Consider the following 25,853-nt stretch of genomic DNA (forward strand, 5'->3'; position numbering starts at 1 on the left):
GCAAAGCCAAAGCCTCTCTGTGTTAACGATGGGCTTAGCAAACAGCTGTGCCAAGTAGACAGACCAAACGAAGCCTCGAGCAGGAGAAAATAGGACAAAGAGGAAATGTGAACAGATTACAATGCACTTACCTTCCACTGGAATCCACCTGGATTAAAGGGATAGGGACGAGGGGGGTGTAAATGCTTCTCGCGGCTCTCTGTAGTTTCGATAGCCTGAGCTCCTTGTGAATGCTCCGCCTCTTTTAATTTAAAAACTGTTCAACTTCCTCAAAAACATCAGAAAACAGAAGTAATCACTGCTTTGGCCGCACTGTGCCTGCGGGTGAAAATGTCCCTCTTCTATTTTACTCCTGCATTTGAAATAAAATCTTTCATTGCTCCTACAAATCTGATTTGTAGGAAAGAGACGGACCCACCATTCAGAAAGTTTCAGGGACATTTGAGTAGCTTACTCCTGAATGATGGACACTGTGTAACTGAATAACTTTAGCTAATTGACACATATTTCTTTGAGCTACACATGTACATTTTGCAGGGAATATATTGCTTGGGTATGTAAGGGGTAGACTGACAAAGATTTTTACCTTGAGTGGGGTGACGTACTCCTGGAAATTCAAGAGTCAATCATTAGTAATTGACACATAGAGGTAGAAAATCCCTCTATGTTCTCTGGACGAGTGAGGCTGCACGCCCCCGCCCCCCCCACAAGGCTCTGGCTGGCACGGCCTGCCCAGGGGAGATTACCTCGCTGCCCCGGGGGTGTGAATCTCCCACAGCCTCCTGTCCTACAAGGGTTTATCCCAGATTACAAAGAAGATTGTGTACATCTTCACTTCAATGGTTTCATCAGAAATGAGATAAACACTGAAACTGGCTGCCTCTAAGCCCAGACCGCAGCACAGCTCGTGGGCACCTGCACCCGTCCCACGCCGTCCATTCTAGACACGGGTATATTTGAGAGGAAACGCACACCCGCAAATATCCGCTGCTCCACACACCTGTGTCCTAAACATCAGCCCGAAATGTAGCGCCATGTCCACCCGCCCCATATCTGCACCCACATGTCCCATATCTACAGGGCTTTCTCCTGTCCATGTAAGCCTTCCTTTATCTTCTGACACAACCCCTGCCCCGTCCCATGCACCTGTCCCTGCTCAAGAGCCCCATTAACCTGCCTCAGGCCCTAATGTGACTGGGACCCAGGCACTGTCCTATGCAAGTAAGGCCACTACACCTGCCCCCTACCTCCAGTCGACTCAAGACTGAGGCAGCCATTTAAACTAAGGCATGGACCCCCTGGACCCGTCCACCCAACGTTACAATGGATTGATCTCTCTCCCTTTAGCAGATCCGCACAATGTTAACACCATGTTTTTTTTCTTGGTCTGCTGAGCATTTGTTTTTTTGTCTTTCATAAAAAAACTTCCAAAGTAAAAGTTTGTTTGAGAAATTCAAAAATAATCAATGTTGCCAAATGTCCTCCCTGCACACCAGGGCCTTTGATGGTTTACCCTGCCCGGGGGCGACATTCCTCGCATAATGTGGCCGGCGAAGAGAAGCCCAGTGGCGGTCCAGCATAGCCTACATAGATGCCTCTTCGGGGTGTCTCGACGATTTCCCAGCAAGCACTGCGTGTGTGGCTCGAGCCCTGATCATACGCCAAAATGTGATAAATGATAAACAACATTTTTAAAGAAAAACACACAGGAAAATAAAAACGTCAACAAGGGTGCCATTTTAAACTATTCATAAAATACAATTTGTCCTAATTTAAATATTAACGAGACCTCAGCTATTACTAGACAATGATATACTCAAATACTCTCCTAATTTTAGTATTCAGGCAGTGCATTAATTTCCACCTCACTTCTTAAAATAAAACTGGTCCTAGGCTGCAATTCTTCTAAAGTATATTCGGATGTTTTGCTGCCCGTAATAGCAAGTACTTACAAGTAGATCGCGCGAGAAGAGTCTAAACAGGGCTACTGGCCAGGAGGGCCAGCGATTAGCAGGGCCACTCAAAAAATCATATTTTTTCCTTTTATTCTGTGTTTTCCCCAATGTAGCAGAGCGAGTGCACACTCCTGTAGCTAATGAAGGGACCACCCGGCCCGTGGTCTCCACCGGTCGAGGCAGAGCTCCTGCAGGCCCCCTCCTCTTACAGGGTGGAGGGTCCCATGGGGTTGAAGGGTGCGGGCACAGATTATTAATACTTTGAGCCCGGCTTCCACCACTATCCTAATGCAAACCCCATGCAAAATGTTTCATGCTTGGCCTACTATCCAACGGGCATCAGGATAATGCAAAGCTGTGGTATGCTCTGGTCCTCAATATTTCGCGTCACAGGTGCGTTCCATGGGTGGTACAGGGGCACCCCCATGCAAATTCCCTGGGTTTGTTGCAAATCCCCATCTACAAACATCCGTAGACCGGGATTTGCACCAAAAGGAGACATTTTGTACTGGAAGCACCACTGGTGTAACAAAACGTGAGGGGGCCCCCTGCAAAGAACATGGAGCACGGTAGGGGCTGCAGGGGCCTTTGTTACCCTCTGGGAAGGGCACGATTACGACACTCAGCAGATGGCTTTCAGTACCCTGCATACCCCAGGATATCCCTCCGCGGAGTGGGTCATCTGCGAGCCAAGCACTTTCTAATGCTTAGGCTGATTACACGTGTAATCCGGGGGGTGGAGGGGGGTGGGGTTGCGGAAGCATTGAGGGTCTCTGCGGGAAATATGAGCAGGTCTGGCATGGTGCCAACTCTGGGAATTCACCCCCATGCAGCGGCGCAGCGAGGGCACAATGAGCCCTAATGCAAGCATGGGAACTGGAGCACCATATCCCTTGGTTTCATGATGAAAAATACATACTAAATGAGACAAAACGGGCCCCTCAAGGCATGGGTGCCACTGCACGGACTGCACTATTGATGCCTGGAGTGAGGCTGAGCTGAGCCAGGGATCCAGCTTGGACCCAAAAGACAAATAATGAGAGGAGGGAAATTATTTGCAAGTATGGCAAGATTTATATAATATTTTTATTTTCAAGATAGCTCATTATATTTTGTCGTTTGCCATTTTTTAGTTCTATGCATTCGATTACATGGCATCATTGAGTGGCATTTATTAGAAGTCACAAATTCTAAATATAAGTTTAGAAAAGTTTAAGAAGGAATGCAAAGGGACAAGTAAGGGCCTGATTGCGAGTACGGGTGATATTTATGCACAAGATATATAACAACAGCGTCATAGTGTCAATTTAGTACAATGTAAAACTACAAAATTAATGAGTGTAAATATTAAGAAAACATAAGTACAAAGCAGCACGCTGGTGCATATTCACACATGGTACCACTGAGTGGTAGGCATGTTGGGGATTTCTGCAAATCCCATAACTTTCCCTCACACAAATAGTTGGAAAATGTGTACTTTAGCCCTGCTTGCCACATGGATGCTGTGTGCCCCAGGGATCTGTAAGGATGTACAGGCTTTAGGAGGGTGGCTGCGATCTGATGTCTTAATGGGCCGCCCTCCTCCCGATATTTAGGTCTCACTTGCTGACAGTGCATTTTTTGTCCCTGCAATATGTGTCGTTTACTATCCAGGTTTTGCAGCTTGTCCATCGCTTACTGTCGTTCCGGAAGCAAAAAGAACAATGTGATGGATAGAATGCTTGAGTTCATCTCGGCCACTGGCAATCACTCGGGCTACATCCCAAACCATTGTTTTTTTGCCCACCATGCCACCCCAGTTTGGACTCAGTCAAATGCAAAGCAGTCGTGACCCTGCTCCTCATTGGAACAGTCCAGCCCTTACTGCCACACCCGGTCTTCCCTGAACTGGAAGCAAGCATCCTGGGACAGTTGTTGGGGTATCAACCCTCTTCAGTCAGGCTAGCTTAAATCCAGTCAGAGCATAAGCAATTGTTCTGCCATGACCAAGAACCTCAATATGAATAATATGATAATGGTAGGTAAAATGACTTTAGGAACCAAACTCTTTTATAATAATTTTCAAAATGACACGTGTAATCCGTTCTGTTTACGCAAAACATACATTATTTATTGATGTGTATATACAATTTGTATACCCTCCAACATGAAGGCTATGGCCTGACTGATCTGTCCAAACAACCCAAACCAAAACACATAGAAAGTGAAAAAGTGTACAAAATTGTGACGAGACAAACAAAAAAATATAAGAGATAATCACATATATAATGTTGGTAGAAGGCATGAGGTCAATTTCCCATAGATAATTTCATAGAAGCAATTGAAGCAATACTAATGAGCTCCTAGTGTCTTAGATAACAATAAGATTTTTTGACCAGGAAAAGTCGATGTTTTGACCCCACTTAGATTGACTGTGCCGGGGTCTTCATCAGGACCAATGAAAATGGTAAAACACCTATAAAACCAAAATGAAACTCAAATCAGTCTCCGCGGGGCAAATCGACTCACCAAATGTTTTCAAGGATGTTCAAAAAAACCTTACCCATCCAGACTGAATCTGGGTAACAAGGTAACAAAGGTTGCGTGTCTCACAATCACTATGCGTCCGGAAGAAAAACATCATACCATCTACTATTACATGTAAAGCCGCAAGCCCACATCTCCCCTGCCTTGAGAGCACTACACTGGTTACCCGTTGCCAGAAGATGCCCTTTCAAGCTGCTTTGTATCACCCACAAAGCTATACATGGAACAGGACCGCTTTTTATTAGAAAGAAAATAACCAAATACATCCAACAAAGAAACCTCCGCTCAAGATTTGCACCCCACCTTAGAACACCACCATACAAGAAAAAGACTATAGGTGGTACATCCTTCTCCGTTCAAGCAGCCAAACTATGGAATTCTATTTCAGGACCGGAGGCTCCGATTATGCTATCTCCTTCTTTACTGATCCAAACACAGCAGCCAATTAAAACGAAGAAAACAACAAACTACATTTCCCATGAAGCTCATGGTATAGATCACATGTACCAATCACCACCCGTGCCCTCTGTCCATAAAAGCCTTGACCCTCAGTGTCACTTCCTCTTTCTTTGCTGCTCCGCAACAGATAAGTGACATTTTGTTATTTCTCTCATGTATTGATATCTGTTTGTAACTGATTGTGTAATTTTCGTTTATTTTGGCGCCGCGACTTCACGCGCCTATGTCTGTTGTTGTAGCGCGTTACGCGCCCTCCCTTCGGCTTCGTGCTGAACCTTTAATTAAGCCCCTGTGGAGCGGGAGCGGGAGCCTCTTTACACGCCCTGTGTAGCCCTACCTTTATTTTCATTGCGCGCACTTTGTGCGCTCGCTTTGAACCGATCCTTTCACTTTTAAGTGTCGGATCGGCTCGATAGCGGACGCGCGAGGCTGCAGCTAACCCACATTTTAGCCCCCATTAACCTTCTGGCTCCCTGACGCCCAGTTCACAGTAGAACGTGGGTTGTAACAATAAAAAGGCTCTGCCTAGAGTGCCTGTGACAGGTTTGCTCCCTCCACATCTTATTTGGGCTGACTTTGCCTGTCAGGGGTTTTTGCACTCCCCCTATTGCTGAACTGAAGATTGCTTAATAAAAAGATATAATGGCTCAGTGGAGCGAAGAGGATGCAGGGTATTATCCTGAAGAGCTGGGCAATCAGCTAGAGGTGAATTTGGTAGAAGCCCTTGACAATAGGGTCCAACAATCTGTAAATGACGCCCTGGTAAGAGCTATAGGTCCCTTTTCAGGGCAACTCTTCGATTACGCTAAAACCCAGGGTTGGCTTAACGAACAACACCCTCCTCTAAATGAAAGAGGAGCGAAGTGCAAATCAAAATCCCCAAACTTGGAGGAAAATGAAGGGACTACTGCTAATTTACATGCAGACGCATTTAATAAATTGCGTAAAAAACGCTCGGCTGAACACAACTATAGTTCCACTAAAGATACAATATTCTCCCAGTCCTCTTCGGATTCGGACTCCAACCCCAATTGGGTTCCGTCACCAGAAGTGGCACTATATGTCCATGACAATATCAGAAGGAGTTTCGATAAAGAAGTACGTTCACGTCTTAGGGCAAAATGTCCCAGACCAGATATAGATGCGAAGGTTACGGACACTCCTGACATTGACCCTACGATGGTCACATTTAAGAAAAAGTTTGGCAAAGACACCAAGAAGGGCTTAGACAGATCTTGGCGTATAAGCCAAGACAAATTACTTGATGTCACGGGTATGCTGACAAAAATCCTAGATATGGCATTTCTTGCCAAAGAGTCAAGTGAACCTGTTGACACAGATGTTCTGATTGGCTGGGCTCAGAGATCTTTGTGCCTTTTGGGCAACGCAAATTGTGCAATTTCGTCAGAAAGACGCAAATCAGTTCTCATGAGGATTGATCCTAAGCTAACCGACCTGGCCACTTCTGAAGCAGGCCCCTCTGCAGACGGCCTCCTATTCGGTTCATCATTTATTAAAGAGTTAGCCAAATTTTGCTCTACTTTCTCCTCTCTAGGCAAGGCGCAATTGTCGCTTAAAAAAGTGTTTAAGAGAAACCTTTTTGCCAGGGGCGGACGTTTCGGAGGACGTATGCCTGGCCGAGGATCTTTTCAAAGTCCTCAATACCAATACCCAAGAGGGAGAGGTAACTGGCATACCGACCAAGCAGACACCACCTTCTACCCCTCCCATTATAGAGGAGGCCGCTCCAAATACCGAAGAGGAACCAGCAGAGGTCAACAAGGAGCAATCCAAGAATCCAATTATACAGGTGAGAATTATTCCTTATTCTCAAGTAAGGCTTGGAGGCAGAGTGGGTTTGTTCATGGACAACTGGAAAAAGATTACAGGGGACCCCTGGGTTCTTCAGACTATATTAGGTTTTCACCTGGAATTCATAGGGACCCCGATTCAACTCACTCCCCCAAAACAAATGTCTTTTTCCCTCGCAGAGCAGACTTTCATAGATGTAGAGGTTCAGACCTTAATTCACAAAGCAGCAGTGAGCTTTTCATCCCCTCATCCTTCGGGTTTCCTCAGCCCCATTTTTGTCGTAGACAGAAAAAAGTGGGGGCCATCGTCTGGTATTGAATCTAAAGGATTTCAACTACTGGATATTATACAGACACTTCAAGATGGAAGGGATCCACTTGTTACGAGATATCTTAGTAGAGGGAGATTGGATGGTACGAATAGACCTGAAGGATGCTTACCTTTCGGTCCCAATTTACCCCCGTCACAGGAGGTTCCTTCAGTTCCTGTGGAACGGACACTGTCTAGAATTCAATGCGCTTCCTTTTGGTCTCTCGTCAGCCCCCGGTGCTTCACAAAACTGTTGAGACCAGTGATGGAATGGCTGAGAACCAAGGGAGTCAGATTGATAATTTACCTCGACGACATCTTGTTGATGGCACAAAACCCTCTAACTTTCATATCTCACCTGGACTGGACCATCAGTATTCAACAGGATCTAGGCTTCCTGATCAATGTACAGAAGTCATTATTGACTCCCTCTCAAGTGATAGATTCCCTGGGATCCCTTTTGATTCTTCCATCTTAGAAAATTCGAAATATCAAGAGAGAATTGAGATCTGCTCTCTCCAATCAGATGGTTTCTTTGAGGAACATTGCCAGAATAGTGGGTCTTCTTGCCTCGTCGATTCAGGCAATCTTCCCAGCCCCCCTGCACTATCGAGCTTTACAGAGACTCAAGATCAGGCACTTACAACAGGGACTGAGTTACTCGGAAATGATTCCCCTGTCCAACGAAGTAAAGACAGAAATTCATTGGTGGCTTCAACATATGGAAGCCTGGAACGGCAGGGCGATATTCGGATCTCATCCGCATGTAGTGATTGAATCCGACACCAGCCGATGGGGATGGGGAGCCCGCTGTGGCTCACTGATAACTGGAGGCCCTTGGTCGAATTGGGAACAGACCCTACACATCAATTGCTTAGAGCTTCTAGCGGGTCATTTGCCATAAGGAGTCTTTCTCCTCAGAAGATGGATTGTTGCATCCTTTTGAGGATAGACAACATCTCTGCAGTGAAGTACGTCAACAAGTTAGGGGGGACGAAATCCAGAATCTTGGCAGAGATAGCCAAAGAATTCTGGCACCATTGTCTCAGTCATCGTCTGACAGTCATGACAGAATATCTCCCAGGAGATCAGAACACTATAGCAGACTGGAACTCCAGATATCTAACGGACTCAAGCGATTGGAGACTGGATCCGGTAATCTTTATGCAGATTATCAAGATCAAGTGGGGCCCATGCGAAGTGGACCTGTTTGCCTCGCGACTCAATACCCAGATTCCGAGGTTCTTCAGCTGGCGCCCGGACCCTCTAGCTCTGGCGACAGATGCCTTCCTACAGGATTGGTCAAGGTTTCGGGGATATGCTTTCCCTCCCTTTCTCATGATCTCCAGAGTTATAGCTCAGATAAGGCGTCAAAAAGCGGAGATCATACTGGTGACTCCATTATGGAGAGCCCAACCCTGGTTCCCGATTGCACTACAATTAGCTTGCGACCCCCCTCTTCTCATTCCTCCTTGTCCGGATCTTCTATTGAATCCGGAGAACCATCAACATCCAATGATCATGTCAGAGAAATTGACACTGATGGCTTGGAGGGTTTCAGGGCAAGATGGAATTCGCCAGGAATTTCGCAACAGGCTGCTGAATTCATCAAGCAAGCTTGGGCATCAGGCATGCATAAAAGGTATGCATCCGCATGGCGAAAATGGAATGGTTGGTGTGTTAGACGGGATATTAATCCCGTGGAATCAAGTGTTGAAATGATAGTCAACTTTCTAGCAGAATTGGTAGGCTCAGGCTTAGCTTACAGAACATCAATAATTTTAGATTGGCCATTTCAGCTGGGCACATTCATATAGAAGCTAAGCCTGTTGGTGAACACCCTCTTATCTGTAAATTGCTTAGAGGTATTCGTCTATCTAACCCCCCCCCAAACCAAGTATTCGGTATTGTGAGATGTGAGCATTATTTCGAGATTTTTTGATTCCTGGCCATCCAATAGATACCTGTCTCGGAAACAGATTTCGGCCAAATTGACAATGTTGTTATGCCTAATATCCTGTAAGCGTGTATCAGATGTCAAAGCACTGGACTTAGCTGGTAGAATTTACACTCCGGACAGAGTTACGTTCAATATTACCAAGCAGACAAAAACTAATAGCAGGTCGGTAACATACCCAATGTTTTTGGACAATTTAAAACTCTGTGTAGTTCAATGCTTAAAAGAATATGAAATAATTACTGACGAATTCCGTCAAGACCCTAGTGGACAGTTACTAATAGCTTTATAAAAACCTTTTAAACCAGTCTCATCAGCCACCTTATCTAGATGGATTAAATGGATAATGAAAGAGGCTGGGATAGATACCAATCAATTTGGAGCTCATTCCGTTAGAGGAGCTATGGCTTCCAAATCCTATGCACTAGGTTTTCGCCTAGAGGATATTATGAAGGCATCTGATTGGTCCTCAGAGTCTACGTTTCGAAAGTTTTACCATAAACAGGTTGTAGATGTGGCTTCGGTTGTTATTAATCAGCTTTAAACGATCATAATCGGAGCCTCCGGTCCTGAAATAGAATCAAAAAATTCTAGCTTACGCGTCAAGAATTTTCAATTCTATTAAGGACATGGAGGCGAGGATTATCTCTCCCATGCATTTAATAGTGTATACAGTAAAATATTATAATACTATATTGATGTTTATGTCAAGATTTTACTTTATCCCACCATAAGAGTTATGTATGGACTTAATGTTCTGTTTACTATACTAGATACTATGATATTACCTATGATTGTAATTTTTTGTTAGGCTCTGACCAGAAGAATTCTTGAAGTGTTTGGTGTACTCTTTTCTGAGGAGATCGTTATTCGGACCTGTTGTCCGGTTCAATCGAAAGACTTGGTTCCAGCGGAGATGGAGTGGTGTTGCAGTTAAGAGTTGAGGACTCGTTTGTCTCTTCGACTATTGTAAGAAGTTTTGTTTCTGAAGTTAAAATTGTCGGATCTGGACAAAGAAATAGGAAGTGACATTGATGGTCAAGGATTTTACGGACATAGGGCACGAGTGATTATTGGTACATGTGATCTATACCATGAGCTTCATTTGAAATGTAGTTTGTTGTTTTTTTTGTTTTAATTGGCTGCTGTGTTTGGATCAGTAAAGAAGGAGATAGCATAATCTGTGCCTCCGTGTCCTAAATAGAATTGAAAATTATTGACGCGGAAGCTAGAATTGTTTTTATTCATTACCCCCAACTATAAGAGCCACAGATAACTTTCTTGTCTTCAGAAAACTACTTAAGAGTTGGCTCTTTCCTTCATAACCACCATATTCAAACAACTATGGACTGTATATGCCTATGTTGATAAATATTTTTTCTGATTGTGTATATTTCTAGTAATGTATAGTTCTTTAGAAAATATATATCACTACTATGTCATAACAATAAACTACCCACACACTCTTTAAACCTGTTTAACTAAGTATAATTACCCATGGTTCTAAATATGTATTGTATGTACATATATGTGTGCATATGTGTGTGTGTGTATGTATGTATGTGTGTATATCCCCTTCGCTGCCAGGCCTTTTCCCCCTCCTGTGCTGAGCCTTTTTTTGGCTATTTGGGGCAGTTTGCGCTTAGGCCCTCGTAACTTTTTGTTCACATAAGCTATCCACGCCAAATTTGCGTCCTTTATTTTCCAACATCCTAGGGATTCTAGAGGTACCCAGACTTTGTGGGTACCCCAGAAGGAGGCCAAGAAATTAGCTAAAATACAGTGAAAATCTTGTGTTTTTTAAAAAAAAAATGGAAAAAGGGGCTGCAGAAGAATGCTTGTGGTTTTTTCCCTGAGAATGGCATCAACAAAGGGTTTGCTGTACTAAAATCACCAGCTTCCAGGAACAGGCAGACTTGAATCCGAAAACCCAATTTTTCAACACAATTTTGGCATTTTACTGGGACATACCCCTTTTTATGATTTTTTTTGCTTTCAGCCTTCTTCCAGTCAGTGACAGAAATGGGTGTGAAACCAATACTGGATCCCAGAAACCAAAACATTTCTGAAAAGTAGACAAAATTCTGAATTCAGCAAGGGGTAATTTGTGTAGATCCTACAAGGGTTTCCTACAGAAAATAACAACTTAAAAAAAACTATTGAAATTGAGGTGAAAAAAACTGCAATTTTTCTCTACATTTACTCTGTAACTTTTTCCTGCAATGTCAGATTTTTTAAAGAAATATGCCGTTCCATCTGCTGGACTCTTCTGGTTGCGGGGATATATAGGGCTTCTAGGTTCATCAAGAACTCTAGGTACCCAGAGCCAATAAATGAGCTGCACCCTGCAGTGGGTTTTCATTCTATACCGGGTATACAGCAATTAATTTGCTGAAATATAAAGAGTAAAAAAATAGCTATCAAGAAAACCTTTGTATTTCCAAAATGGGCACAAGATAAGGTGTTGAGGAGCAGTGGTTATTTGCACATCTCTGAATTTCGGGGTGCCCATACTACCATGTGAATTACAGGGCATTTCTCAAATAGATGTCTTTTTTACACACTCTCTTATATTTGGAAGGAAAAAATGTAGAGAAAGACAAGGGGCAATAACACTTGTTTTGCTATTCTATGTTCCCCTAAGTCTCCCTATAAAAATTATACCTCACTTGTGTGGGTAGGCCTAGTGCCTGCGACAGGAAATGCCCCAAAACACAACGTGGACACATCCCATTTTTTGACAGAAAAGTGCCTACCTGTAGATTTTGGCCTCTAGCTCAGCCGGCACCTAGGGAAACCTACCAAACCTGTGCATTTTTTAAAACTAGAGACCTAGGGGAATCCAAGAAGGGGTGACTTGTGGGGCTCTGACCAGGTTCTGTTACCCAGAATCCTTTGCAAACCTCAGAATTTGGCTAAAAAACAAATTTTCCTCACATTTCGGTGACAGAAAGTTCTGGAATCTGAGAGGAGCCACAAATTTCCTTCCACCCAGCGTTCCCCCAAGTCTCCCGATAAAAATGGTACCTCACTTGTGTGGGTAGGCCTAGCGCCCATGAAAGGAAATGGCCCAAAACACAACGTGGACACATCACATTTTTTCACAGAAAACAGTGCCTACCTGTGGATTTTGGCCTCTAGCTCAACCAGCACCTGGGGAAACCTAGCAAACCAGGGCATTTTTGAAAACTAGACACCTAGGGGAATCCAGGAGGCATATGCATGGATCACCGCATTAGAAGATTGCATGTTGGACATTGCATATGAGGGATGTGCATTGATGACTGCATAGTAGGAATATGTGCAGGCCAAATTAAAGGCAGAATGCATTTATGGCATCACCCAGAAAGAATGTGATTGGTCATGGGCCATGGCATAGAATGTGTGTGCATACAATTACATGTGACTAATGCCTGAGGGCTACTGAATAGGAGGAGCATGTGTAGGGCACTACTTCAGAGTAATATTGACGGGCCCACTGTAAATAAAGAATGTGGGTATGTCAAGTCCCACAGAGACTATGGGCCTCATTCCGAGTTTGGCAGAGAGGATTACTTTGTCATGAAGGCGACGGATATCCCGCCTGCCGTATTACAAGTTCCATAATATATACATATGTGACAGAGTAATCCCCTCTGCCAAACTCGCAATGAGACCCTACGTTTAGAGCACCACAGTGGAGGAACGGTTGTGGGTGATGCAAAAGATGACTATGTTATAAACATCCTCTAAAAATAATGTGTATTATAATGGGTCACTATATAATATAATTGTGAGGGTGTGACCCTGCTTAAAATGAATCCATAGGACCTAATATATATATAAATAATGTGTGAGAGACACTGAATAGGGGATTATTTATGGTGCGCCCCACAGGTGTATTGTGATTGGGCACTTAATGCTTACTGCTGTAATGAAGAACTGGAGAGAACTAGAGCGCTAACCTCCCTCAATGAGGGCACCTTTTGGGAGCCATGATGCTAGGCAAAACAATGTACTTTAGAATCTTTCAATTACCAAGGCAGAAGGCTGAATTTAATGGTGAATATCAAGGTGTTGCCATTTGCACAGTTGCAGAGGCCTCTAAAACAACCACTTAACCATAAACCAATAAAAGTGTTTGTGCAAACCAGGTTTTCTCTGTTTCTGGTTGTACAAGTTGCAAAAAAATGTGCAAAATCATTTGCACACTTTTATGCTTGGTGGAGATCTTTACACGATATTCCCCAACTGAGTTTAAAATACCAAACCATTAATTGAGGCTTCAACCCTCATTAAACCACAGTTTTATGTTTAATCTACTACACTTCTTTGGTGACCATGCTAAAACTTGAATTTGCGTCTAATGCATTGTGATGGAAAATTAAACCTGACTCAGGAAAAAAGGGTTTTGTGACGTTTTTATTTTGACAGTAGAATTTGTAAAATGCATTATCTTGCAAATTACAAAATTACTTTTATGTTACATTGCACCTTTGGCAAAATTTACCAATCACAATTTTTTTTTTGGGGGAGAAATTATCTTGTGAAAATGCAAACAAAAAAATCTGCATAGTGTGAATTTCTTAGTTAAATATTGGTGCATGAATCTGCAGCTATTCTCATCCACAAGCACAGTTTTTGCAAAATTGTAGTTGAGATTTTGTATTTTAAAATGCACGTTTCTTTAAATTTGCTAAGTTTTGCACTAGTCCATAAAAGTGTCACGCTCCTGAAATGCGGTCATTAATAGGTTCGAGATTGTGACCCGTTAACTAAGGGTCTCATCCTTATTGTGCCCCCATTAAACCTGGATACTGCTGTGCAGGGCGCAGTATTCACTGGATGCACAACTCCTGAGTTTAGGACTTAGAATGGGGGCCACTGTCAGACTGCCGAAGCCCTGCCGGTGACTGCAGGTGCCCATCCACAGGTGTACTGCGCACACATCTCTCTCCCTGGGGGACCACCCCACCTCTTGTAATGCCATAAGCTGTTTATGGCTTGCTGCACGAGCTCCTGGGCGCCTTACTTCCCTTGACCTTGCAGCCCAGACGGGGTCACTGGCAGAATCCAGCGCCTGGTGTCTCAGGAGTGCACCTCACAAGGCCTCCCTGGGAGCGGGGACCAGGGCGAGCCTCACCGGGTCTAGAGCGACGACATGGCTTTCATGCTGAAGAAGGTGATGGGGTCGTCCATGAGGAGCCTGGGAGGGGACGCGGAGAGGAAGGACTCGCCTGATGGGAAGGAGACACCTCAGTCCAAGGGCCTCACTCGGGAGGAGTTTGAGGAGTACCAGAGGCAGCTCGTGGAGGAGAAGTAAGTGGTACTCAGGGGGCGTGGCTTCCGGTCCTACATAGCTTCCTAGTGACTTGTGACACTTCCTGGCAAACCTTGGCTTTTTAGCCAGGTGCGCTTTGTAGGCTATTAACCAGAATTGGAAGCCTAACTACATGTCCCAGAATGCCCAGTGGCAGACGGATAATGCCTTATCTGCCGCTGATGTTTAGGCTGCAGCCATGGCAGTAGTAGGTCAGGCACTCGGGGGTCTCCACTGGCTTCTACAGAACCCACCGTAATCACCCATCTTCTATCCATGTTCGCCACCTAACACACCTTTGTGAAGATTAGAATCGACTTCACAGTGTGTGTCTTATAGTGTGCCTCGCTTTGCATGCTGGTACTTGTAGGCTCTAATTGAACTGGCTGATCTTTTAGATTGTTACCCTTCCAGAGTAGGGTGACTCTTTGACAAGCCTTGACTTGGAGTATTGTGCCCATGTGATTGTGAGGCTTCACCTGCAGTGTTGTGCTCACTAAGGCCCCCATAGCCTATTGTAAGCACTAAATAGTGAGCCATCACCTGCGGTAGTGTGCACGCGCCCTAGGAAGACTTCACCTGCAGTGTAGCGTCCTCGCAGTCGGAGCTCACCAGTGGCATATTCATTAATGTGACATCACCTGGAAGATTTACCAATAATGAGCATGATCTCACCTGATGACTCGAGCCCCCTCATTAGTGAGACCTCAGCGGAGTATTTTGCAACCTCATTGGTGAAACTCCAGCTTTTTTAGTGACAGCTCACCTGAATCTCCTCCCAATATGCATCACTGACAAAAACACTTAAAAACTTAATGATGGTTCTGTCTCAAAAGCATACAACCACTGACGTTTGCCAGTTACGCTATAAGTGCACACACGGGGCATGACCCACAGTGTATGCCATGAAGTTCACCCCTTGTTTTTGTGTCTGTGCCGTTGGCACGTACGTATTTTGTGCGTGGTGGATGCAGAAAATTATATTGGGTGTTGTGTCCATTCGTAGTCATAACTGGCGACTTTTAGTGGTTTTAAGCATTTGAGTTAGAACTCAATTCAGTGTTTAACTGTTTTTTCAGTGAATGTCATAGGCTTTATTATGATGCATTAAACTTTGAAGTCCTTGTGTGCTCAGACTTTGGCCATGCTCAGCAGGGTTTGGGTAAAGACATGGCCTGCGGTCAGGCCTGTGCCAAGCCCACAATGGCTTCTCACCACCTTCTGCCTACTGCCTTTGGCCATGAGCAGCTAAGGTTCCACCTTGGCTGCACAACCGTAACCCTAAAACCTTGCAGCACGAGGTTTGGGCGCAAATCCTAACCATTGGGGGCGCTCTGCAGCTCAGGTTGGGCGCAGGGCCTGGACCGCTGTCAATCAATCAATCAATCAATCAAAGAAATTTGTAGAGCGCGCTACTCACCCGTGAGGGTCTCGAGGGGGGGGGGGCTGTCAGGCACTAACCCTCCCCCAGCTCCTGCCTTCTCTGAAAAGCCAAGACCTATTTTCGTATTTGGCTTTGCTTGTGTTTTTTTGTTCTTTACCGTACATGAAAGTTGTGAGTTGGCTCCTGCTTAAGTGTCAGGGACAAAATGGTGATCGAATCCAGCATTTAAAATGGCCACTAGTGAGAACACAAGTCACCTTTGACTCGCGAGTCGAGCACCAAAAACACTGCTTTTTTCACAAGGGCTGACTTGGATTTTCTACACCAGTGGTTCCCAACCTTTTGACTCGCGAGGACCCCCACTGAATCACTATTGGAAGCCGGGGACCCCCAAGCAATTTGTACAATTTAAATTTCAAGAATTAAAACAGTAATTTGCAAGAAATACTCAAATTACTAAAGATATGATTATTTTATTTTGAAAATATGCAAAAAATTGAAAACATTCAATGGGAAGGTCGACACTGCGCATCTCGATCACTAACTTTTCAATGTTTGGTTTTATTTAGGGAAGCAGAATCCTCAGGTCAGATTCTACATTTCCTAAGCCATTTGTTTCTATTTTTAGGTACATAAGATCTGAGAAGCTTTTTCACATATAAATGTGGTGGGGAAAGGAAGTAAAACCATAAAAGCCTCTCTTCTCTCGATAACCTCTCTGTCACATGTAATTAATTTGTTTTATAGCACCTCTCATACCAGTGAAGGGTGTTGGAGCGCTTTACAGTGGACTTACAAAGTGTAGGATTCACATGTCATCTATACTGGTAGGCATTTTCTAAGAGTGTTTGGTTTGGAGACATGCAAACTCAGGATTCAGAACATAACACAGTGGTTAGCGTTGTCTTTAATAATAAGAATGTATGTCTATGCAAGCAAACATTTTTTTACAAGCATTAGGATAATGAAAGACTGGGTAAAAACATACATTTCTAATTTCTGACATGCAGGTTGCATGCAGCTCTTTGACCGCAGTTCATAGCTCACTGTGCTACATTACGATTGTAATTTATGAAATGCACAGTGACAAAATAATCTCTGTCACAAAAGCAGTAACCCACTGTGTTATGCATATAAAATACTGTTCTTAGCATGATATAGATTTTTTGCAGCAGGCATGTTAAACCTCTGCGCTACCTTAGATGAGTCAAAACTGCCACTAGTCAAAACTCCCATTTCTCTCCTGCAAGAACATTAATCACATGAGTTATCTTGACGCTTTTATTTTTTGCATGAAAGCTGGTGGATGAATTTGCAGTGCTTTTTAAACTGCTGCATAAATAAAGTAATGAATAGAAAAACACGCACGTGTTTCTGAGAGACCCCAGCTGGAGAAGTGTCTTCCTGCCAGCTCAGGGCTTCGGACCCCCTGGGAATGTGTCACGGACCCCTGGGGGTCCGCGGACCACAGGTTGGGAACCACTGTTCTACACGTCTGGGCACACCTCACCACTGACCTGTGGCTCAGTTGCTTTTGGGGTTGGCCACCAATGGCTGCAGATTTTTTTGTTTTTGCAGTGTGAAACTCGCGAGATACTGCTGATCGCAATTTCAAAATAGGCGATACAACAAAATAAAATATATTAAAAAAAAAAAATCCAATCACATTATGTAAAAAAAAAATGTTTTTGACACGATTCACTTGCAAGGTTTTTTTTTGCAAAATATGTTATTTCTAGCAATTGCCGAACAGTACACATAATATAGCCAGCAGCTTATAGGAATCAATATGTACCCAAACTACTCAGTGATACCAACAGAACAATCTGTCATTTGTCATTTTTAATGAATATAAACATGAATATGTTTTAATGAATATAAACATCCTGCCTGGCACCTTTGTTACGAGCAAATATCTCAAAAACTACTGGACTGATTTATACCAATTAAAAAACAACAGAGTAAACACTTAAATTCCACGTTCATGCCAACTTTGGTGTAACCTGGTCAGTGCTTTTTGCTCTAGTTCCGCAAAATGGCCTATGGGAGCTAAAATGGAAAATTATACATCCCCCGCCCCCAATGGATAGATGCTCACAAACCTTGCCATGCCGAAACTTAACTACCCGAGTTGATGGTTAGTCAAGTTTAGTTTAAATCCACCCACTGGGTCAAAAGTTATGAGCAAACTAAAAATGCCTTTTCAGTGGAAAGCCTGGTCGAAGGATAACTACATTGCTGGGGCTGCCACTGTGCAATAAACATGTGTGCAGATGTGTCTGGGGGGGAGCAGTGATGAAAGGCCTCGAATTAGCCAAGATGGTCTCTCCCTCCATCATCAGTGGTTATTAAGAGCACATTACACCCTCCACATCTGCTTCCATGTCTGATGCCAGGGCAGTTTTCCATGTGTATTTGTATTATTAAAAGGTATTTAACCAAAACCAGGAGGCGATCAGTTGACTTTGTACAGTAAAATAAAATCGTAATGAAGAGGCCTGGTGAATATTAGGAGAGTTATTTCTCTGTAAAGTCAATGTGATATGCAATGTGTGAGGGAGCAAACCATTCTTGTCATGTGAATTTTTCTGTACTGTAGTAAGAAATATGTGAGTTTATGTGCATAGCTATAATATTTTGCGACTGACTGATAGAATGCACTACGGTGAATCTACCTTTGGGAGTCATCACTCACTAAAGGGCTGGACCACTCTCAATGTGAGCGAGTTGGGACTCACTGGAGGAATATACTTCTGTGAATGTCACTAAGAGTTGAGGCTCACTGCAGGAAAGCACAGCTGTGAATCTATCTGTGAGATTTGGGACTTGCTGCAGAAATGCACAACTGTTACTCAACCAGTGGGAGTCGGGACTCACAATAAATGAACCACTTTGGTTTTGTGCGAGTTGTGACTCACTGGAGGAATGTACTTCTGTGAATGATACTAGGAGCTAGGTCTAACAGCAGGAATGCACAGCTGTGAATCTATCTGTGGGAATTGGGAATTGCTGCAGAAATGCACAATAGTGAATCTACCATTGGGAGTCGAAACTCACTCAATAAATGAACCACTTTGGTTCTGTGTGAGTTGCGACTCACTTGAGGAATGTACTTCTGTGAATGCTACTAGGAGCTAGGTCTAACGGCAGGAATGCACAGCTGTGAAAGTATCTGTGGGATTTGGGACTCACTGCAGAAATGCACAGCTGTGAATCTATCTGCTGGAAAGCAGTGCTGTGAATGCATCTTTAGGAGGCAGAACTCACAGTAGGAGTGCACTGCTGGGTGTTTTCGGACGCTGGGACACAATGGAGGATTGTATAGTGATGTAGAGAAATGTATCTGTGTGACAATTGAGACTCATTGCAGGAATGTACAGCTGCGAATCTATTTACAGAAATGCACAACTGACCATATCACCTTACTCTTTCACGTTTCACATCACTTTTAGAATTGAAAGAGACCACAACTTTGCGCAGAAGAAGGCGGAGCGTGCTACAGTCCGACTGCACATGCGTGAAAAGTACCAACTGCCTCAGGTAAGGAAATACCTGTACATTCCAAAACCACATGAACCTGGGATGCTATTGAATAACATGAAAAAAAAATTAGAGAAGACTGGGGTAGACAAAGGGAGGTGTTAACGTTGCACTCCATTCCCAAAACAATGACTAATCCTACTTCTTCCACCAAAATCATCACAAATCCGGTGAGCGGTAAACTCCGCTCCACCAGTGGAGTTTACAGAGTTTTGCCCACTCCACACTCCGCTTGGAGCATGGAGTTCAGAAAAACCTCCGCCAACAGCCGCGTGGCAGAGTTTACCAGCGTCCACACCTACAAAGTTAATCAGGATGTGAAAAAAAAAATTCAAACCTTTTACTTAACCATATAAATAAAAGAAGGCATGTTGTTTACCAAAAAATGTGCATGATAATCCTTTAAAAATGTTTGTATATGCTTGGTGTTAGCATATTGCATTTAGCTGTAACGCAAAAGAGTGTTTGGGCAGTCCAAATGATATTGAGGGGTGCTGGAACAGGAGAGGCCTGCAGGGGGCCCTCCTCCGCCTGCTCACAGAGTGCACCGAGTCCTTGAGTCCTTGGTGCCGCTGGTGATGGGAATGTATGTGACCCAGATGCTATTGGGCCAGGGGATCTTGGAAGATCCTGGAGTGCCACAGGTACATGATTTCGCAGTAACTTTGCACTGCCACTGGTCCCCCATATACCATCCCTCCCAGTGGGGTTTGGTGCATTCTTGGATTCAGGAATGGGCTGCAAAGAGAAGCGTTTGAAAGTCTTTGAGAGGGAAGTAGACGGTGGGGAGTCGAAGAAAAGCCTGAGGGATGGATGTGCAGGGACTTTAGGTGGCCCAGCAGCAGAATCAGAAGTCGTCTACCCGTTTCCCTCGATGGCACTCGGCTGCAATGGCTTGTGGATTAGTTTGAACACTACATTGGTGGCCCAGGAGGGAGTCCCCTGAGTTTCTCATGACTAGGGCGTTGTGGCGAGTTCTCTGGATTTTGTGCACAAGGGGCAAGGGACACAGAAGGTGAGAAGAGTCAACATATTCTGACTATGTCTTTGTAACTACCTTGATGAATTGTTCTGCTGGGACACTACCTCGATTGTCAAAGATGTTTGTGCAGCCCTGTTCGTGCACGCGCAGACGGATGCTCGCTCCCTGAGCATGCTCAGAGTCTGACTGTGAAGCGCGTGCACAACAAAGATGGCGGCACAAGCGGTGATGACCGAGAGAGCTACTCTTGGTACTCTCTGCTGCCACAGTGGGAAAGGGACAGGAATAGCGCCACCTTTCCCATCCTCGCCTCGCAGCTGCCCGAAAGCCTCTCCACCGCCTCCGTGCAGCCTGGGGCTTCTCCACCTCCCCACTGCTGCTCTGCGGTAAGGTTCGCATGAGGTGAGGTTTTAGGAATGATGAGCCACTGCGTGAAGTCACCACGAGAGCAGCATTCTAACAGTATGGAGCCAAACAGTGGGTTGTTGTAACAGTTCGCCCCAATTCAAAGTCTTGAAATTGAGCGAAAATTACAAAACCCACAGTATAGCCAATTGTAAAATTCCAGGCTTATGACTTATAGTAGTATGAGATAAAGATTTAGCACGTAAATCCACAATGTAAAGTTCAGAGTAATTTATTGATGCTCTAGAACAATAGGTTGTAGATGTTGGAACTGAGAGCCAACACGCATTTTGCCCCCTATGGCAGGTCTGCCTGGGGCTTTTTCAAGGCTAGAATGTAAACATCAGGAGAGATCCATTGTAGCATATTAGTCGGATAGTATAATCAATCAGTCTGGAAATGTATATCGACAGATAGTTCTATGGGCTGAATCCCACGTTACATGAGGTCGAAACACGTAACATACTGTGGGTTTCGTAATTTCTCTCAATTTCAATAGTTTTTTGGTGACTGCATGTTCCGCCCACCCCTGATTTTATCACAAGAGGAAAGTAATTCCCCTACGCTGCTTGAAATAAGAGAATGCTTCTTATCCTTTCCTGCCCTAGAAAGGCAAGTGCTGCTGCCTTTTACATGATTAGTTAAGTAATTTTATTGCATTTGATGAATTATAATCAGTACAAATTCCACAAGAAAAAAAAAACAGATTGCATCATTCCACAGTGATCAGGGTAAACATACATTTCCTCAATAGAATCATTTAAACTGACATTTTAGAAATTCCTCATAAATTACAAACTGGCGAAGTCATCTGCATTTGATTCAGGTGCCTTAACAGGACGATAGAAGCAAATTGATTGTTCAAAAGGTTTAAAATCGATTGCCCTGTGATAATGGTAAATTGACATTTGGACTAGGAAATTACTTGAAACATGCACGGCTGCTCATTTATCTTAGAAAGAGGCTGGAGAAATAACGTGTTAGTCTCAGGTCCCTCTTCAGGGAATGACCAAAACAGATCATTTAATTGAAAAAAACACCTATTGGCGTTTTGAAAGTTGCTTGAAAAAAAATAGTATTAGTTTCACATGTCCTTTGAGGTGGAAATGACTTGCAAAAAGATTGAAAATACCACAGAACTCCCAAATTGTATGTATGTTCACCAAATGTTTGTTGACCAACTGCTGAGGAATTCATCTGCACCTATGACTGGATTAAGGTTACATCAACAGAAAATCTTAACAAAATAGCATCCAGTAGTAAACTGACATGCAGAAGGAATTATCTGCAATTAATATTTTTATCAATAAGGATCAATCAATTTCCACCCACAGTAAATTTTTTGAGCTCGTCAATTACATTTGTGTGTTCAACTATGGGCCTGATTTAGATGTTGTTAGACAAGTTACTTGGTGACAATGGTGACGGATATCCCGTCCGCTGAAATGTTAAGCCCCATAGGTTATAATGGGATTTAAATTTCAGCGGACAGGATATCAGTCACCGTTGTGATGGAGTAACTTGTCCGCTAACATCTAAATCAGGCCCTATCTTTGTAAACTATGGCCAAAAAGTCAGGAAGGACAACACTCGGAACACAGACACGCCCACATACAAACATTTTCACATGTAACATAAAAATGCATGGGGGAAACTTGTAGAAGGGTTCCACAAAGACTTCTCGTGGTTCTGGTTTCTTTATAACCAGCCAGTCTTTCCAAATTGGTGCATTCTGGCTCTTGAAGTCTTTGTTTAATTATTACAATTGAACTAGTACACATGATGACAAGGTCTTGAAAAAGAAGTCTCAAAGTTGGAGATAGAGCCATGTGGCAGCTGCCCACTGCATCTGGTTATTCTTGTTATCCTCCTTTCTTCCTTTCCTGCTTCTCTCTGGGTCAAAGTCTGATGATTGAAAAAAAAGTCCTGGTACCCAAACAATATTCACTGCACCCTTCACCTGCAACCACCCCACAAATTAAGCGCTGGAGATACCCATCTGCAGATGTTTTGCCAGATGCAGAGACTCATAGGGAGCTCAAGAGATCTTGCACACCACTGCTGGATGTGGGAGTCCAGCCAAAGCCTGGAGACTGGTTGTACTGCAATCACAGGTCCACCCTAGCTGCCAATGAACATCAGTTTGTGGATGGCAGAGGCTTCTTTTGGCATTCTGGGGTGTACACAAAATTTAGTACAATTCCATCCTCATCGCCACATGGTATGTACATGAGTATGGATGCACATACATCTAGCCCATAAAAAAGTCACTCCACACAAAGCAGAGGAAAATAAGCCACCTCCATAGACATCAATGAGTCACCAGGGGTAATAGCTTCTACCCTTGGATTGTTCTTTGGGTTCCCCAGCCCATGCTACCCAGATCTCAGGGGTCACGGCGGTAGCAGAAACAAGGAGAGAGCCTGGGACTGAAAGCCTTATTTACTTTCTGTAGTTCCCGCTACTTTCTGTACCTACAGATTCTAAACAGCAAACAGGAGCCTGTTGAGGGAAAAGGGTTTGGGCAAGGGGACAACATTGTGGTGTTATGGGGTGGGGAGGTCAAAAGGTGCACAATGTCACATTAACTATCTCTTGCTTCATAGTGAATTGATTTTCATAACCAACTCCAGTCTGACCGTCGACCACGTGCACCACCTCCATCAATTCCAAATCCTTCAGCATCCCAGAATGTAATGTCATTGTATGACACACCCACAGGCATAGCTCACTATAATAGATGGGTGAGCAGCGATTCAGTGGTCTATTCTAGCCTCAGGGGATACTCGCAAATTGGCCTGGAGAAGTCAAGGGGATAGCAGGAAGTAGATTTGAGAAAGGGAAACTTCTTGAATCAAATCAAATTTCTATTTGCTTTTCCTTCCCCTAGAGCGAAAAGGACGAATCTCAGATACAGATGGTGGGAGGAGAGGTGGAGCTTCCTCAGGACCTGGCGAAGATGGTGCAGGATGATGAAGACGAGGAGGAAGCCAACGGGTCACTCTTCGGAATGCTGCAGGATGTCGACTTTGATGCACTAAAGACGAAGGCGCAAGGGACATTAACTGAGGTGAAGCGTGCCGCTGAGGACAAGTGTACCGTGATGTGAGAAGCTAGTCTTTGGAACCTCCGGTGCAACAGGTGAAGAGGACCCCATAATACCAGGCTGGAGGATCTTACTGACCCTGTTGACATTGGAAGGCAGAAGGTCCACGTACATGCAAGGGTGAGCCAGGGGCCTTCTCCCCACCACGTAAAGGTCTCAGAAGTAGAGTGACATCTCACCCAAGGGGATGGTAATGGAGTCAACACTCTACCCTTGCCCATATCGCACATTCAGTGTCACAATCATGATCAAGAATCTTAAGCAATTTGGGCGCTGGGCTGGTTTCTCCCACTTTTTGGCATGTGTTTTAGAAAGAGACCATAACTTGGATCCTAGGCTACTTCCCTGAATCAGAGCCATCACCATACAACACAAGGACTCTAGAACTCTGAGATCGTACAGCGAAAGGAAAGACGAATAACGAGGAGGTGGATAAGTATGGAAACCACAAACGTTTTTCAGTATTATCCACTTAAATGAAAATATGACTTTCAAGGCACTGAGAGCAAGCCTAAATGCATCAGTTCCAATAACTCAGTGACATTTTATCATCTTAGCGACTACAATTATCAGACTGTATTTTATTTATTTTTATTATTTTAATATAGTGTTATTGTATCATCTTTCAGCCACTTCAAGGCACTCATGTACAAGGACCTTTTCACTAAGTGTTTTATTAAAGGTTCAGATAACGACTATAATATTAATAATAATAAAAATAATAATAATAATGATGATACAGTCATCAACATTTGTATTATGACTCATTTTTTATGAATAATAATAATCACAGAACTATGCTTGTTATTAGTAATGATGACGTTCTCTTTGTAGATGGTCTTATTTTTTTTATTTTTTACTATACATGTGTCATCTTTAGGTGAATTAATAAAAAAGGGGGAACACCCTTAAGACCGACTCCGGGACAACAAAGTCATGGGCAACGAAAGCAGAACTACGCTTTCCTTAACCACGACTTCGTTGTTTTGTGCCTTAACCACGCATGTGCTGAGCAACGCACATGCGTGGCTAAGGCACAAACAAGGGAGTCGGCTGAGGAGGATGATGCAACGACTCAGGTAAGTGGGGTGAGGGGTTGGGGTTTTAGTTTTAGGGGCGGGGTGGGGGGGGTCGGCTATTTTCAGTTTTGGGGGTGGGGGGGCGGGTTTTAGTTTTAGGGGCGGGGCAGGGGTGGGGTCGGGGTATTTTCAGTTTTAGGGGTGGGGGTTGGGGTTTTAGGGGCAAGGGGCGGGGTGGGGGGTCGGGTCGGGTAATTTTAGGGGCGGGGTGGGGGGGTTGGGGTATTTTCAGTTTTAGGGGCAGGGGCGGGGGTAGGGGGGTCGGGGTTTTAGTTTTAGGAGCGGGGTGGGGGGTTGGGGTATATTCAGTTTTAGGGGTGGGGCTCGGTGTTTTAGTTTTTGGGGTGGGGTGGGGGGGGTCGGGGTATTTTCAGTTTTAGGGGCAGGGGTCGGGTTTTAGTTTTAGGGGCAGGGGTGGGGGGTCGGGGTATTTTCCATTTTAGGGGCGGGGTAATTTTTAGGGGTGGGGGGAAAGGGGGGACCATGCAGGAACAATGCATGCCTATCACTAATGCCTTTAACAGGAATGCCTTTTTCAACGAAAAATCGTTGTTAAGGCATTCGTGGTAAAGGCATAAGTGGTAACAACGAGGTCGTTGTTCCGACCTCGTTGTTCAGGCATTCGTTGTTCCGGAAGGCGTTGTTCTGACATACATTCATAAAAAAGGTTTTTGTTCGCAAAATCCAGGGGATGCATATCCATATGTGTCATGCTTGGTCAGATACCCTCCATCTGCTCTTTGTCAGAGTGAAAACGTTCAAGTCACCCCAGGATGTGATCTCCTGCGTCAAATCATCTTCAGACTTTTCATCTCAGTCCTGGACTTTACCTTTGACCTCAACTCTTCTTCAGGCCGGAGAACTTCCACCTCATTTCCGGTCATGATCTTGTACCTCAAATCTTCTTTACACTTGAGACCCGCCATCTCACCCCAGGATGTGATCTTCTAAGTCACCCCTTCTTGAGAACCCTCACCTCATCCCTGACGTGAACTTATACCTCTAATTATTTGGGTCTCTCAAAGTGGCTTCTCCTCCAT

The 25,853-nt window shown here is 44.1% G+C and overlaps 1 protein-coding gene across 1 annotated transcript; it reads left to right on the forward strand.

Moving 5' to 3' along the window:
• Positions 1–14,024: 14,024 nt before the first annotated feature.
• LOC138267621 (complexin-4-like) lies at positions 14,025–24,462 on the forward strand. Its single transcript, XM_069216700.1, has 3 exons — positions 14,025–14,316; positions 19,154–19,241; positions 23,519–24,462. Exons 1-3 carry the CDS (start codon positions 14,159–14,161, stop codon positions 23,735–23,737), a joined length of 465 nt encoding a protein of 154 aa, XP_069072801.1. The 5' UTR covers positions 14,025–14,158; the 3' UTR covers positions 23,738–24,462.
• The last annotated feature ends 1,391 nt before the right edge of the window (positions 24,463–25,853 follow it).

Source organism: Pleurodeles waltl, chromosome 12, assembly GCF_031143425.1.
Source record: "Pleurodeles waltl isolate 20211129_DDA chromosome 12, aPleWal1.hap1.20221129, whole genome shotgun sequence".
Taxonomy (NCBI): domain Eukaryota; kingdom Metazoa; phylum Chordata; class Amphibia; order Caudata; family Salamandridae; genus Pleurodeles; species Pleurodeles waltl.